This window comes from Coturnix japonica, chromosome 18 (genome assembly GCF_001577835.2).
Source record: "Coturnix japonica isolate 7356 chromosome 18, Coturnix japonica 2.1, whole genome shotgun sequence".
NCBI classification, from domain to species: Eukaryota; Metazoa; Chordata; class Aves; order Galliformes; family Phasianidae; genus Coturnix; species Coturnix japonica.
In genome coordinates this window covers 8,037,268-8,051,887 of record NC_029533.1, presented here as the reverse complement: position 1 = coordinate 8,051,887, position 14,620 = coordinate 8,037,268, and the positions used below count along the sequence as shown (strand labels likewise).

Genomic DNA, 14,620 nt, shown 5'->3' with positions numbered 1-14,620 from the left:
TCGTGTTGTGTACAGAACAGGTCAAAAGAGAAGGCGAGATTTGCAAGTAGCTGTAACTCTGCCCGGTGACCCCTTTTTTGTAAGGGATACATTCAGGCAGCGGCTGATAGCATCTGTTGTCTGTCTGTAAGGTCTGCCTTTGCCTACTGATGGGAGGAAATGTACCTGATTCACGTGGCTTCTCCATGCCACTGCAAATCTCACTCAGCTGTGTTTTGATAACACGCCCAAGCGAGATCGGCTTGGGTACTAGAACTGGGTAACAGATACATGACTCATGAGTGGCATACGCTGTAGGGATTACATGGTGGCTTTGCAAGACCTGTTTACTGACTTGGGAGCATGCTGTCCTGGGTGTTCATTAGCCAAATAGATAGAGCAATATGAGAGGAACTTGGTCTGGAGTCTTGCAGAGGACATTGGCAGTGACATGAATGCAGAATGTGTTCTGAAAGTGGTGTTCTACTTAAGGGGTATTTATGGATGCCATGAGGCTGATACCTAAAGCGGTCTACTGTTGGTGGAGTGATTTATTAAAGCTGCGTCTAAGGAAGGAAAAATGGACATTTGTCTCCTTCAGAACAGGTTAACAGTTCTGATGCTTTTCTGGAAGTTTCTCTTTCAGAAACAAATTGTAGTTTTTTGATAACCTTACTGTATGTGAATAATATGCCAAGGGATGTCATGAAGCTGCAACACACCGGAGGATAGCAGTGTCTTGAAGTGAAGTGTGCTCCTAAGCCAAAATGAAATACCTGTATGAATGTGCTTTCCTATATCTTCTCTGTCATCTTGGCTTGTCAGTGTAAGGGAAGCAGAGCCCTACAAAAAGTCAGAAAATCATTTTAGAGGCTTTGAAAAGGAGAATCCCTGTGCATTGTCCCGGGATCAAAGTAAACCCCTTATTCTCTGTTTGTAGCAGCTGTGCAAGGGAGTTGTTGAGAATGGAAACAGCAGCATTTGGCATCCTGCAGTCTGGCTGTAGGGGCTGGTTTGAGAAGGAATAAGAGTCTGATTTCCTGGGAGCTGTCAGGAATGGGGCCTCATGGAACAAAGTGCTGTCTTCACACAGGCTGAAGAGTAGGAATGTTGGAGAATGGCAGAGTTGTAAGTCCAGTAAGCATCGTGGAGAGTTTCACCTGGTGATGCCTCAGTTACTTATTTATCCCTTTTGAAGGGCACAGGAGCATAGTGCATTGCATGCACACTTGCTAACCACGGGCAGGAGTTGCAAATTCAAGCCCTCAAAAGCCTGCAGATGCTGAAACAAAGGCCACATGTGCAGCTCCATATTGTGCAGCCCCCTCCTTTCTCTGCTCTGAGACACAGGCTTTAATTACGTTATATCCTCTTCTTTTTATCCTTTCCCTTTTGAATGCAGAGGTCAGACCAGCTCTGGGTTGAATCAGAGCTGTATCAGGAAGGAAGCGGTTGTCTGTAGGATCTTGGATCTTGACCTCATTTGCTGCAGATGTGAGAGGACACGAGGAACTAAGAAGAAGGAAAAGTCTGGCAGCAAAGAGACCGATTATGTCTGGAGAAACTGGGTTTTGTTACTTCCCTTGCCATACAGTTCAGTAGAACTCTGAGCAAGTCAGTGGCATGAACAGAGAGCGCTTTGAAAAGACAACCTGGATTTTCTCATGTGCCCCCCATCTGCTGTGCAGGCTGGCACTGAGCAGCTCTCGAGTTTGCAGCACCCCCACACTGGCACTGAGCACAGGGCAGAGCTGCATGGAGCTGGGGCTGTGAGCACAGAGCTCTCCTGCTCCCTTCATCTCTTCTAGGGCAGAGCACTAGCACTGTGCAGGGAAAAGCTGGCCAGAAATTTGTAACAGGTTCAAAACAAAGTATTTTTGCTGAAAGTTTTTCAGGAAGCTGTGGAACCATTCTGGCAGAAACATAAATTGGCACATTCAAATCCAAACAGAATGGCTGAAATCTGGCAAAGGTCTGAGAAACTGAAGACAGCATCCTCTAATGGGAAGTGTCAGGCAGTCTTAGTAGGACCAGCCCTGCCTGTAATAACATTGCAGAGGCCCAGAGCAGGAGGCACACAGTGCTGAGGGGAAAATGACAATTCCTTCATAATTAAATGTTCAAGATTTGTAAACAATGCTGATATCTTTGAAAAGTACATGTTTTAAAAACACTTCTTAACACTTAGTGTGGGCTAGGAGCAGTGCGTGTGCTGTTGCATTGGATTACAATAATTTTTTTCTGCAAGGAAGGTTTGCAGTTGTTTCCCATTCTTCAGAATCTAGATTGTGGAGGGCAAGAAATAGAAGGATATCTGTGTTGGGTTGGAGCAGTGGTTGAAATAGACTCGTCTGTTGCTATGGAAGAAAATAAAGCTCCTATAGGAATTGTTTACTCAGGGTGAGCATTAGGAAATTAAAATGTAGCTGATGATGTTGTAAGTGAGGAACTGTGACCTGTGGATAAATGTTAGTCTCCAGAATACTATTCTTACTTTGCTGTCTGGTTCTTTGACCTGTCTTGCTTCCTGAGCTCTACCTTGTGCTGTGCAATGAGAGACTTTGCCTAGAGGCAGAAAGAGTTAATGGAGAAATAGATGGCAGATCAGTCCGGGACCAGCTGGGGTTTGCAGCGAGAGAAGTATCCCAAAAAGCTGGCCAGCCTCCAGCAGGATAAAAGGGTTGGAAATGGTACCAACAGAGCAGTGGGGCTCTCCAGACCAGCTCTGGGTGAGGATTACATGTCAATGCACTTCCACACTACATCGCAGCACTGACATACCCAAGGTGCTTTTAGTTTATATGAAGAAAAGATGATTAGCAAACATGTATTTTCTCTTAGGGCTGTTTGTAAGCTGAATGAGAAGCTCCTCATTTCTCTCCTTCCATCATTGTATGTATAAAAAATAGAGGAAAATATTTTTCTTAGAACATCTTCAATTCCCTTTCTTTTCTCTTCTCAGCTGCTGTTTTCCAGCCAGCTGCGGAACTGATGACAAGTGTGGAAGGGCTGCAAGAAGGGAGATTTTCTGAAAATCAGGCACATTTCTATGGGAGTTGAATGATTCAAAATTGAGTTCTACATAATTCATCAGGGATCTCCTGCAATACAAGCAATAAGTCTGTCAAGTAGTGGTACAGTTGAAGAGGTTATTTCCATCTTAGCTCTCCTAGGCACAGCTGGAGGCAGGATGTTTAAAGAGGGGGAAATTACGAGTCAGGATTCCATGATCAAACTCCCCACAACACCTCCGTGTTTTGGTTTTGTAGGTATACCAAAGTACTGTTGTATATGAAGGTATATAAAACAGCTACTGTACTTTTGAATTGTGTATTTTAATTATTGCAAGCAATTAAGAGCTGCTCTTTTTTTTTACCAGCCGCTCAGTGACCTAGATGACATGAGTGAATGGCTCCGGTCCATTTCTCTTTGAACAAGGAACCGCACTGAAAATATTACCATTACGTTCAGCTTCCTCGCTGGCAGTCTCTACTGGGAGGAGAAGGACTGAAAGGGTTAGAACAGCCAACTTTCTTTCAAGTCCTTCCTTCTGGAAAATTTTCTGCTATTGCTAATATGAGCCAGAGCAACACCAAGAGCATTAGCGAAGGCAAAGCTGCTGGGGCAGCCGTAGCTGCTGGGGTTGCCAAAACCTGCTGACTGCTCTGCCGGGAGCCACCTGGAGCTGCGTCTGTCCTGGCAGACAGCGCTGCTGGAGTGGAGCTCTGCGAGCGGGAAGGTTTCCAGATGAAAGGCCAGTGTTGACATAGTTGTGGTCTCTCCAGGCCACGGTTGAGACACATCACTGGGGTGGTATGAGGGGAAGTTTCCATTAACCATTGTTCCCAGCTTGCTTCCACCACCACTGTGGAGTTCTGCAGCTGGATTTCCAAAAGAGCTCAATGCTCAAGAGCTCTTGTTTCAGCAGCTTAAATGGAGGGGCTAAGATCTTTCCAAAACACTTGGCAATCATCAGCCCCCATTGAGAACAAAGCTGAGCACATTAAACAGCCCAGCCACTTCGCTGTTGTGAAAATTTGGCCTCTGTTGTGAGTACGGAGTGTTTAAATAATACAGAGACTGGCAGTGAAGGCATCTGGCCGCTGATGCTGAGCAGCAGGGGCTTTACCTTCAGCTTACCTTGCAGCTGGCACTGGAGGCTTCCTCCTTGGCTGATTCCTTGCACATCGTGGCCTCTGACCGGCCCTCTCTCGGGATGTTGTGACAGCTGTGAAGCTTGCTGATGTGAGGATTAGCCGGCTGCTAGGCACATGACGTTCAGATTGCTGTTCTTATTTGACCTACCTCTGATTGCGAGGAATTTAGTGCACAAAAATAACACCCTGAACAAATTTGGCAGAAGGGTGCACAGCTAAAGTGCCATGCACACAGGGGGAGAAGAGGTTGAAAAGCAGTGTAACATGAGGCCACATACTGTACTTCTGCAGTAACAGCAGTGCCAAGTCCAGCGCAGCCCACGCTGTCGTCTTAGGTTACGACGAGTTCCAGCACCACATAGATGCAGTGGCCATTAGCCAGTAAACTAACGAAGACAGGTTCCTGGCTTGCATTATTGGCAAAACTTGATAGAATAAATATAAAGATACAAAGTGCCAGGAGTTGCCTAATGTAAAACATTGGACAAGGAAATACTGGTTTTTCTGCCTGGGGTTTCATCCACCCTCATTAACTCTGTTGTGCTCAGTGGAGTTTCTGATCATCTGCAGAGCACACCAGAGCAGGGAGCAAACACGGACTGACAGAGGTGTGCAGGTGGTTGGGAGCCTATGAATCTCTTCCAGCATAATAGTCTTCAAGCTCCTAGGTGATAGTGCTTAGCTGTGCACATAATTTTTTCAGGCTCTGCATTAGTGAATAGCAGTCACCTTTGCTGAGCCTTGCCTTGAAGGTCCTTAAGGACTTTTAGTACTGGGAGCTTGGACTGGGCAAAGCAGAGTTTGTGCAGGTGGGTAAGAAGGCAGGATTATGGTTACTGCATGCTCTCCCATCTTCTTTCCATTACTTGGAAATGCAGTGCTTTTTGTTTTAGTGGTTGTTGTTTTTCTCACTGGGCAAGATGCAATACCTCAATATCCCATATATAAAAGGAGCTTTTATGCCTTTTCCTTCTTTAGAGAAATCTTGTAAAATTTCATTTACAAACCTCGTATAATTGTGTCATGTGGCACATTGTAGATAAATGATAACATGTCAGCTGACAGTCTGTACCTAGAACTTTAGCAGTACTGCAATACCAGCTCTTCTGTTGAGGGCAATTAGAAAGCTGGGGCAAATTTCACAATCTTCATGACTTTTAGAAACACCCTGCACGCTCACTGCAAGTATTGTAAGGTATTCAGAGGTAGTGTCTTGCTTCATTTGTATCTGCATTAGAGAAGTTGCAAGCTTTGTACATGTGTATTTCTATATATTGGTCTGCATTAAAGAATATCTGGCTGCTGTGATACAAGCATAGCTAACATCAAAGGAAGCTCTCCTGCATTTAATCCTTTAAATAAGCCTGTTTCTGCCAGCCTGTGTATCTGGAATGAGATTAGTCATCCATTTAAAGCAAGGTACAAAAATGTCTTGGTTTACTGAGCCTTCTGGGCTGGCTTTAAAACAGTTAATAGTTTGGATTTCCCCACCACCCCCTTTGAAGACAGTTTAGCTTAAACACCTATTAACCAATGATATCCCCAAAATTCCTTCCTGCCAAAGCTGCCCACAAGTGAAGTCCCATTGCCTGTGTCCTGTTTCCTGCGACCCTTGGGTTGGTCTGCATCTGCCAGCCCTCAGTGGGCCAAGGTGGGCTGAGGCATCACCATCCCATGGCTGCCTACGCCCCAGGGCTTGAGCACACAGTGCTGCTGGGCTCAGTGAGGAAGGCTCAGCACCGAGGCCTTGGTAGCAGTATGCCTTGTTGTGCAGCACAGGAGGAAACAGCATTGGTGCAGCATGGGCAGATGAATTCTTTCCTCTTGCTCTCTCATACAGATATATATATATTAATCAAATAACTTTGATCCTCCTTTTCTCTTCTCCCAGGCCCTTACTAACCTTTCCTGGAAGCTGATTTTATCAGTGCTATTTTAAAGTGGGAGTTACAAAAGGCAGGCTCCCTGTTAGTAAGCCCTGGTTTGCACAATGCAATTCCCCAGTGCATTTTCTGCGCAGTTCCAATATTGTTGCTGCAATCTTTTAGATTAAAATTAAACTGCATTGTTAACAGTGACCTTGATTTGGAATTAGAAATGGCACTTAATGTTTACCACTTTACACCGTCCATATTACAGACGCAGGCACGAATAAGGAAATATTATGCAGTCACAGGATGTTTGTGTGGAACATCATCTCTCTAAAGTCAAAGTGAATTAACTAATAGCCAAAATTATTAAAGAATATCTACTTTGATCACAAGTTCTTGTGAAGTCAGCAAGGCTGGTGCTTCTGAGGCATGTGAAAACTCCTGAAAATGCTGCCCATGGGGATAGGCAGCTGACCTTAGGATCCTATTTTTGGAACCCTGGGTTGAGATTTTAAATTGGAGTTGTGGTGGGAATGGTGCCTGTATCAGGGCTGTTGCACTGGAGTCTTTAAGGCTGTACTGAAGGTTGAAAAAAGAAAAGTGGGAATGATAATAGTTCTTTTCTTGCAGTGGGCTCCTTTTAAGTGGTTCTTATATAGCATTAAAAAAGCAATAAATAGTGTAAATAAGAGTTCTTCCACTTTTGCAGAGCATCACTGTAGCCTGCTGTGTTGCTTGTTTCTTTTGCCATCTTTAAAACATTGCCAGTAAGATTTCTGAGAGGACAGTTAGCACCTCCTTAGCAGAGAGCTGTAGCACAGCTTGACAGTACACTTCCATGAGGTTTTTTTCCTATCACAACTAATACAGCCTCAGATTCTAGAAATCTTTGTGTGAGAATAAGAGGAAAGACTGCAGTGTAATGGATAAATCAGGCCTAAATGACAGTACTTACGATTTGTTCCTGAGGCTGTGATCGTAAGGCACAGGTTGGAGCAGTAAAAGTCCTCTGCCTGCACTTGAGTGCTGTCCTGTTGGGTTCATTGATCCTAAATGGGCATGTAAGATCAGAAGCCAGAATTAGGAACCAGTTTTGAAAAGAATGACATGAGCATGTCTGGACCTGAATATGCACCCAACAAATGGGCAATCTAATGTTTGAACAGAGTTGCTACCAAACTTACAGTGAAAGCCTTAAGAATTATTGGTTGTGAAGTATTTACAGAGCCTCTAAAATCCATGTTTGCTGGTATTATTTACATAGTTTCTTCTAACACAACTGAATTCTTCCTTTATTTTTGTAGGTCAAATCTTGCCAACAAACCGAAACACACCAAGTCCTATTGATCCGGAGACCATCCAAGTTCCCGTTGGCTATGAACCTGACCCTGCGGATCTTGCTCTTTCCAGTATTCCTGGCCAGGAGATGTTTGACCCTCGTAAGCGCAAGTTCTCTGAAGAAGAGCTGAAACCACAGCCAATGATTAAGAAAGCTCGCAAAGTCTTCATTCCAGATGACCTGAAGGTAAATTGGAACTGGTGATGGGTTTGTTCATATGCAGATCTTAAGATAGTTTTCTCTCAGATACACATTAGGAGCATGAATCTGTTTGCTCGTGTAGCGTAAATCTGCCAAACTGAAAATGACTTATTTTGTAGAATAAAACTGTCAGTGGTTCTGAGGAGGACTGAGGGGAGGATGTCCCTTTGTTAATCAACAGTTGAAATTCATATCAATATTAATTTCCTTTGTATGCCAGAAACTTCCTGTGTGACCTTGGACAAGCTTAATTTGTCCCATATTTCCCCCTTACAAAACAGTCTGATCATGTTTCCTTTTCCCCCACCCTGTCTGGCTCATTGGCATTATCTGCAGTGTCTTCAAGGAAGAATCCCTCTCTCACAGAGCAGAGTCTGTGGAGGCAGAATAAAGTATGTTGTGTCTTGTTTGGAAGTTTCTTTAGCTCTGTGTTTTAACAACAAAGGGGAACACCGCACTAAATGCTATTAATTTTAAGTGAAAGAATCTTAAACCATTTAAGGAAAGTAGAAGAAAATAATTCTGCCAATGAGCATATTTTAATAAAATATTTTAAAAATATAATACAATAATAGTGCAGTATTTAAAAGGAAGAAGCACACTTGTTTATGTCTCTCACCATTTCTGAGACGTGAAGAGCAAAAACTGCCCAGAAGAGAGCTGAACAAATTGACCAGCTGATTCAGTTTATCAAATAACTGTGAAAATTGTCATTATTTTCAAAGTTCTGTTCCCAGCATGTGATTGCCAAGAGGAGCTTTCTATCAGAAGTAGTCAGTGCAGAGTTTCATCCTGCTGTTGCTCCCTGAGATACAGATTGAAAGCCTGTTGGAAGAGGGGATCTTTGGCTGTGTGTGTAAAGAGGCTGTGGTGCCACGTGTGTCCAGCACAGTGATAGATTTAGGGAAAGAAGCTGATGCTGTTTGCTATTTTTATCCCTAAGGATAATGTTGTGCAAGCTAAAAGCACAGAAAGCACGGTCCTGGTGGTGCTTTCAGGTAATAATGTTGCTATCACTTTGTAATGTCCTCTGTTTTCATTCAGAACAGCTTCTCTGCACCATGCCATTATTTTTTCAGGCAAATTTTGCTATTTTTGATGCTCTGTTGGCATTGCAGTGTACTGTGAGGTCTACCTAAGTAGAGAAGTTCAGTACAGAAATGGCTATGTGGATGTAAGGAGAGGGAAATTTATCTCCCTTTCATATGTCATTTTGTTGTACCTCCAGGTATCCTGGCTAGCCAAAGTTAGCTTTTTGCCAAAAATGCCTCATAACAGAGGCAGAAAATGTCATTGCTTTGCATACAGCAGTGGAGCACATAAGATTTCAAAGACAACTAGAAATACAGGGTTTCATTTCCTTGAGCTGACCACATCGGTTGCCCTTGGCTCATTTCAGAATGCTTGACCCAAGTGCTGCTTCTGCCCTGGCATGTGGAATGGCTGTTGAGTTCTCGGGGAGGGTAAGCAGATTAGACCAGTCAATCGTCTCTGGGTTGCATGTGATTTTGAAATGCCAGCCTTACCTCTTTTGGGCCTGGATTAAGGGATTTGCTGCAGCAATTTGTTAAAATAAAGATGGATGAAGCCTAGGTGGCACACTAATAAATTGCTTAAAGCTGATTTTTTTTGGAGTGGAATGAGATGGGAAATTATAAACAAGATTTGGGTCATAGCTTTTTGCTGCATGCTTGTTTTTAAGAGGATTTTGGGGGGTCCTGTATAAATGCAGGTGAAAAGCAATTTAGAGATACGTTGGCTACAAATCATCATTGCTGGACACCTCGCTTGGCTAAAACAGTGTAAAGCAGTTGTCGAGTGCTTCTAGCTGTCATTTTGCTCTTGCTTTGCTTTGTGCAAGCAGAGGCAGAAGATGCAGAGCAGCTGTATTAACCTTGGCATGTTTCCTGCAGAAAGACAGAGGAGTGGGTGGTGTTTCCCTGCTCAGTAGGGACAGATGGCTCTCAGCTCTCACCCAGGAGATGGGGCTTTGCTACCATGCTTGGTAGAGCAGGAGAGCTGCACTCAGATCATAAGCAAATGTAAGCATATAAAAATGGAAGGATGGTGCTGGGAAGGGAAGCTGGAACTGTATGGCTCAACCAGGCAGTCTGAGAGCTGCGTAGCTTTGTCACTCTTTCTTCAGGGGACTGAATTTCACTTTTTGTAAGAGATTCTGCCCGCTTTGTGTTACTGAGTTGTTCCTGAACATAATTCAGTTTCATACAAAGAGTGATGCTACTGTTTCATTAAAAGAGTGGAGAAATCAGATGACATTAAGTATAAAGTTAGAGCCTGAGTATATCTGCTAAAGGCAAGTATTTGGGGCAGTACTTTGGGAATCTGGGAAGTGCTGACCTGTGAAACTTTGGAGGTGAGCAGACCTATTTCTGGCAAATGCTTTATTCTTCACTGTTAAAGCCCATTGCATGAATCTCTTTGTGGATGGCACCAAAGCAGCCGTCCTTGTTTTGCCACTCCCGAGCTGGCTGTGAAGCTGTGCCAAGGAATCCTCTTCCAGTGACTTGCTGATCTGGTGTGCAGGCACAAACCCTTTGGGGTGCTGTAGTGAAAGCTCTGAACAGAGAGAAGAGCCAAACAACAGAGGACGTAGATGGCTCCAACGGAGTGACCCAAGTGTTGGGTGGCAAGGAGGAGAAGGGCCATACAGGAATTAATCAGCACTGCTTGGGCAACCAGTTGGGAGTCATGGCACACGTAGGTGGATGTGCTAAGTAGGTCAGCATAGCTGTGAGATGGGTCGGACTGCTGAGTATCGCTTTGGTTTCCCTTGGAGGAATTCCTTCTCAGGAGGATGAGGGGATTTGTGCAGACGTTTGGGCAGAAATACCAGCGGGCCTCACATGCTCCCACTCTATGGTCAGGGCTCAGTGGGACATTGAAACAGAGTAGGCAAAACCCCGTGGGGCTGCACAGAGAGCACGTCCTGCTCACCGCTCCCTGTCGGATGTCTAACAGCTCGTTTGTGTCTCCCTGTGTTCACTGAGCAGGACGACAAGTACTGGGCAAGGCGCAGAAAGAACAACATGGCTGCCAAGCGGTCGCGGGACGCGCGCCGGCTGAAGGAGAACCAGATCGCCATCCGCGCCTCCTTCCTGGAGAAGGAGAACTCGGCGCTCCGGCAGGAGGTGGCCGACCTGAGGAAAGAGCTGGGCAAGTGCAAGAACGTCCTGGCCAAGTACGAGGCTCGACACGGCCCCCTGTAAAGGCACGGGAGGGGAGCGGGGTGGTTTTTTTTTTCTTTTTTCTTTTTTTTTGTTGTTGTTGTTTCGGTTGCGGGTTGGCATTTGAATAGATGGACAGCGTGTTTCCTGTTTGATAGCACCACGCCCAAACCAACCTTTTCTGTCTTCAGCACTTTACCAGAAGCAGAAACAAAACTGACTTAACGTCGTTTCCTTTTTCGTTTGCGTGTAGCAGCGTATCTGTGTGCACGTGTGTTCACACCTCCGTGTGCGTGTGTGCTTGCGTGTGTGTGCGTGTGTATGTGTGTGTGTGCGTGCACGCATCTCAGCACTTCCCATTTTTACAGAGCCCTCTTCGAAGGGTGCCACATTTTTACCTGGACTGTTGAGAACCGCCATCGTAAGCTTTTAATTACATTTTTTTTTCAGTGCTGCTTCGGATTGGGGTTTTTATGTTCTTATAACCAGTTCCATCCTCCTGACTCACCTGGAAAGATCCCAGTATAAATTATGTTAAGAAAAAAAAAATATATATATATATATTAAAAAAAGAAAAAAAGAAAAAAAAAAAAAGGAAAAAAAGAAAAAAGAAAAAAAAAAGTAGGCCTCAGTTTTTGAAGAGTAAGAAGCTGTCGTTGAAGTTACGTCTAATCGGAAAAGTTAACATGCTAATAAAGTGCACAGATGATAATTTAGTACTACACTGCAGAGATATTAATTTATAGATTGCTTCTGTTGTATTTTAAGTTCTGGTGATAATTGTCTTCAGATTTAAAGTGCTGTTAGACTGAGTTAGCTCTACTCATTATAGATCCCATAATGGCTTCTCTGTAGCTATTAAGGTTCCTTTTATTTCCACGGACCCCAGGTAGGTAGGAGTACTTATGGATAGAGCACAGAGTGTGTACCTTGCACTGTCTGTACCTGAAGCAATAATCCTGTTGTACGCTAGCACGCATGCTGCCTGGATGTTCCTAGTGGACCTAGGATGGTTTCCCTTCCCAACAGGAGTTTTAATGTCTTTAACTAAAAAACAAAAGAATAAAGACACGTTGATGTGAGCATGCTAATTGTGTCCCTGCCATGGGGAGCGCATGTGTAAGAAGCAGGATAATTAATTAGCTGAAATGACAAAATTAATAGCATCAAATCAGGTCTGGCATTGGAATCAGAGGGGCTTTCCTGTTTTCAGTTAGTTATGCATTTCTTCGAGCTCCATTTTGTGATTAAAAATTAAATAACCCGAATTCAGTTGTTTTTCTCCCATGTTGTGTAATATATTTTCCGTGGATTATATCTTGCTGTTATGAAAATCACTTTAATTCAGTTAGAAGTCACTGGTTTGCAGAGCCCGTTTCTCCTCGTGGTTGTTGTTCCGAGTGTGACATGAACTGATGGTTCTGAGTTCTGTTGTTTTAAACTCTCTCTTTGCTTTTGAACACTTATGTTCAAATCTAAAGTGGACTTCTGAGAAATGAATGTAAGAGACACTGGTGTATTTCAGAGGGGGATGGTGTTGTCATATACTGTGGTTAATCCAATCGATCTAAGTGTTTACTATAGACCAAAAGAACAGATATTATAAAATGTATAAAGTTTATACAGAATAATTATAGTACGTTTGTTTTGTACAGTATTTTTCAAGTACAAATCCTGACAGTGTATTTTGAAAGACATATATTATATATAACAAAGAGAAAAAGCTATTCCGTGTTTAAAATATATAGCAAAGATATATATTCTCCATTATTGTACAGAAAGGAAATGCTTGGGAGGTAGTTGGTTGGTTTTAGCTTTTGTTTTGTGGCTCTCTCGTGTCTCCGGCCTCCCGCTGGCACACCGGCGTGTTCTGTGCTTTAAGTTAAATTGCTCTGGATGTGGTGTGGCTTCCCAGGCTGGTTGGTGGGACTGAAGAAGAGACTCGATTATTTTCCATTGGAAACGCGTGGCGGATCTGTTTCCTAGGGACAAAGCACAGTATGGATTGTAGGCAACTATTGATTGGATGGTGCAATTTGTAAAGGCCAAAACCAGGACGCAAACCCCAAACTCAGTCACTTCTAATCTGCTGCTGCTGCTCCGATCTGTTTCCAGGTGACCTTTCCTAATAAATAGCTCAGTTCGTGCCCGCGGTTGTACGTAGTGCTCACGGTTACTCACATGGGAGCGAAACTCGGTGCTACGCGTCCTGCTCGCAGCTTTCTGAGTGTTTTGGCATTCTTTGCTGATAAAAAAGGTCGCTCGTTCCATTAAGTAATGATTCACGCTTCAGGAGACGGCTACAAAGGACCCAGCATTTTGTCCAGCATTACAGATATCCGCGCACCACTGATGTTTTCCCAGTACTTTATCTCAGACAGACCCAGCGTGTCCCTTGCCGTGCACTACTTGCCTGTGGACCATTAACTCAGTGAGCTGAACTTCCACGTGCTGCAGCAAAGCTCGTAAGCAGTAAGTTCTTTTCTAGAGGTCAGTGTAAGGCACTGAATGCACCAATAGAGAGGCAGGAGGCAGCGGTCAGCGCAGCTGAGCCTCCATCATCTGCCCTGTGCTCTGGGAAGCAAACGTTTGCTTTCCCTTTGGTGCTGCATGGTGGTGGTGGAGCTCCCCAAACAGCCACTGCCACGGATGCAGCATTAGCAGCAGCGCAGCAGTTGGCAGCAGTTTCTCATCAGCATTGCTTTGAGTGGAAATGGTGGAAATGAAATCAGCTGATACGGAAATGGTGAGAGCCACAGAGTGCTCCTTAAAGGAGCCCAAGGGCCTCAGGTGCTCACCCCGAGCTCTGGGGTGTTCAGCTCCTGTTCAGCTCCATTCAGCTCTTAGGCTCAGTTCAGCTCTGATGGCTTTGAAGGAGCTTGCAGGCATAAGAAACTCATTTTATAAAATTAGAAATATATGAATTTGCAGAATAAATACCAGCTAAATAATTCAGTGACCTCTACTAAAAAGCATCAGTAAAATGCTTAATTCCTCTTTTTTTTCCCCCTTTCTGGATCTTCGAAGTGAATTCTTTCCTTTTTGAGAAGGAAATGGGACCTGAGATGGATTTGTGAACGTGAGCACCTGGGGGAGCTGCCTGGGCAGGCACAGGGCAGGGGAGTCCTTTTCTTTCTTTCCAGTGGTGCTTTGGGGTCACTGCACCCGACTCCATGGCAGCACCGCTCTGACTTGAACCCACAGAAGCAAAGTGCTCCGGGCAGCGCTGGGGGCTGCAGCACTAAAGGCTCCCGGCCATGGAGCATTTTGCCTCCGTGGGTTTGTAATAACCCCAATTATTGCTTAAAGGCTATTTTTGCATGTGACTTACAATAGAGATGTGCAGTTTTATTTTTATGGAGAGTTTTGGTTTTTTTTTTCTATGTCAAGAAGGAAATTATATATATATGTATTAAAACAAGTGATCAACCATTGTATTTCTGGCAACACCACGAGACAGCATCTGTTTAAACACAGGTTTAATAAGATCAAATGAACTGTACGACATGGAGTGGATTGCATCCTGTGTGCTGTTCGGCCCAAATCTCATTTTATTTTCGTCTGTTATTCTCAATGTTTAATAAACTTTTCAATTTGTCTTCTCTCAGCTGTGTGCTTCGCTCTGTCAGGGCTGGGATGGCTCTGCTCCCACTGTACCCCCCCCCACTGCTTACCTGCAGAGGATCAGTGATGTATTACAGACACCTGGCACAGGTGATGGGGCCAAATGGAATGTATCCATGTTTTACGCCTGTATATTTTCCAGCCCATCTAAATACACACGCATGTAATATATATACCCTAAGTGTGTGCATTGTGCGCACATACATGTATATGCCCCGTGGTGCTGCCGCCCCCTGGCGGCCACTGGAGGTACAGCAACTCCAG

General features: G+C 44.2%; 1 protein-coding gene across 1 annotated transcript in view; it reads left to right on the top strand.

The window, feature by feature from the left end:
* The window catches only part of HLF (HLF transcription factor, PAR bZIP family member), a 31,907-nt gene extending 17,568 nt beyond the window's left edge, over window positions 1-14,339 (top strand). The window contains exons 3-4 of the mRNA XM_015879676.2: window positions 7,312-7,532; window positions 10,559-14,339. Of these exons, the coding sequence (XP_015735162.1) occupies window positions 7,312-7,532; window positions 10,559-10,774 (437 nt within the window). The 3' untranslated portion in view covers window positions 10,775-14,339. The remainder of the gene's footprint in view (window positions 1-7,311; window positions 7,533-10,558) is intronic.
* The last annotated feature ends 281 nt before the right edge of the window (window positions 14,340-14,620 follow it).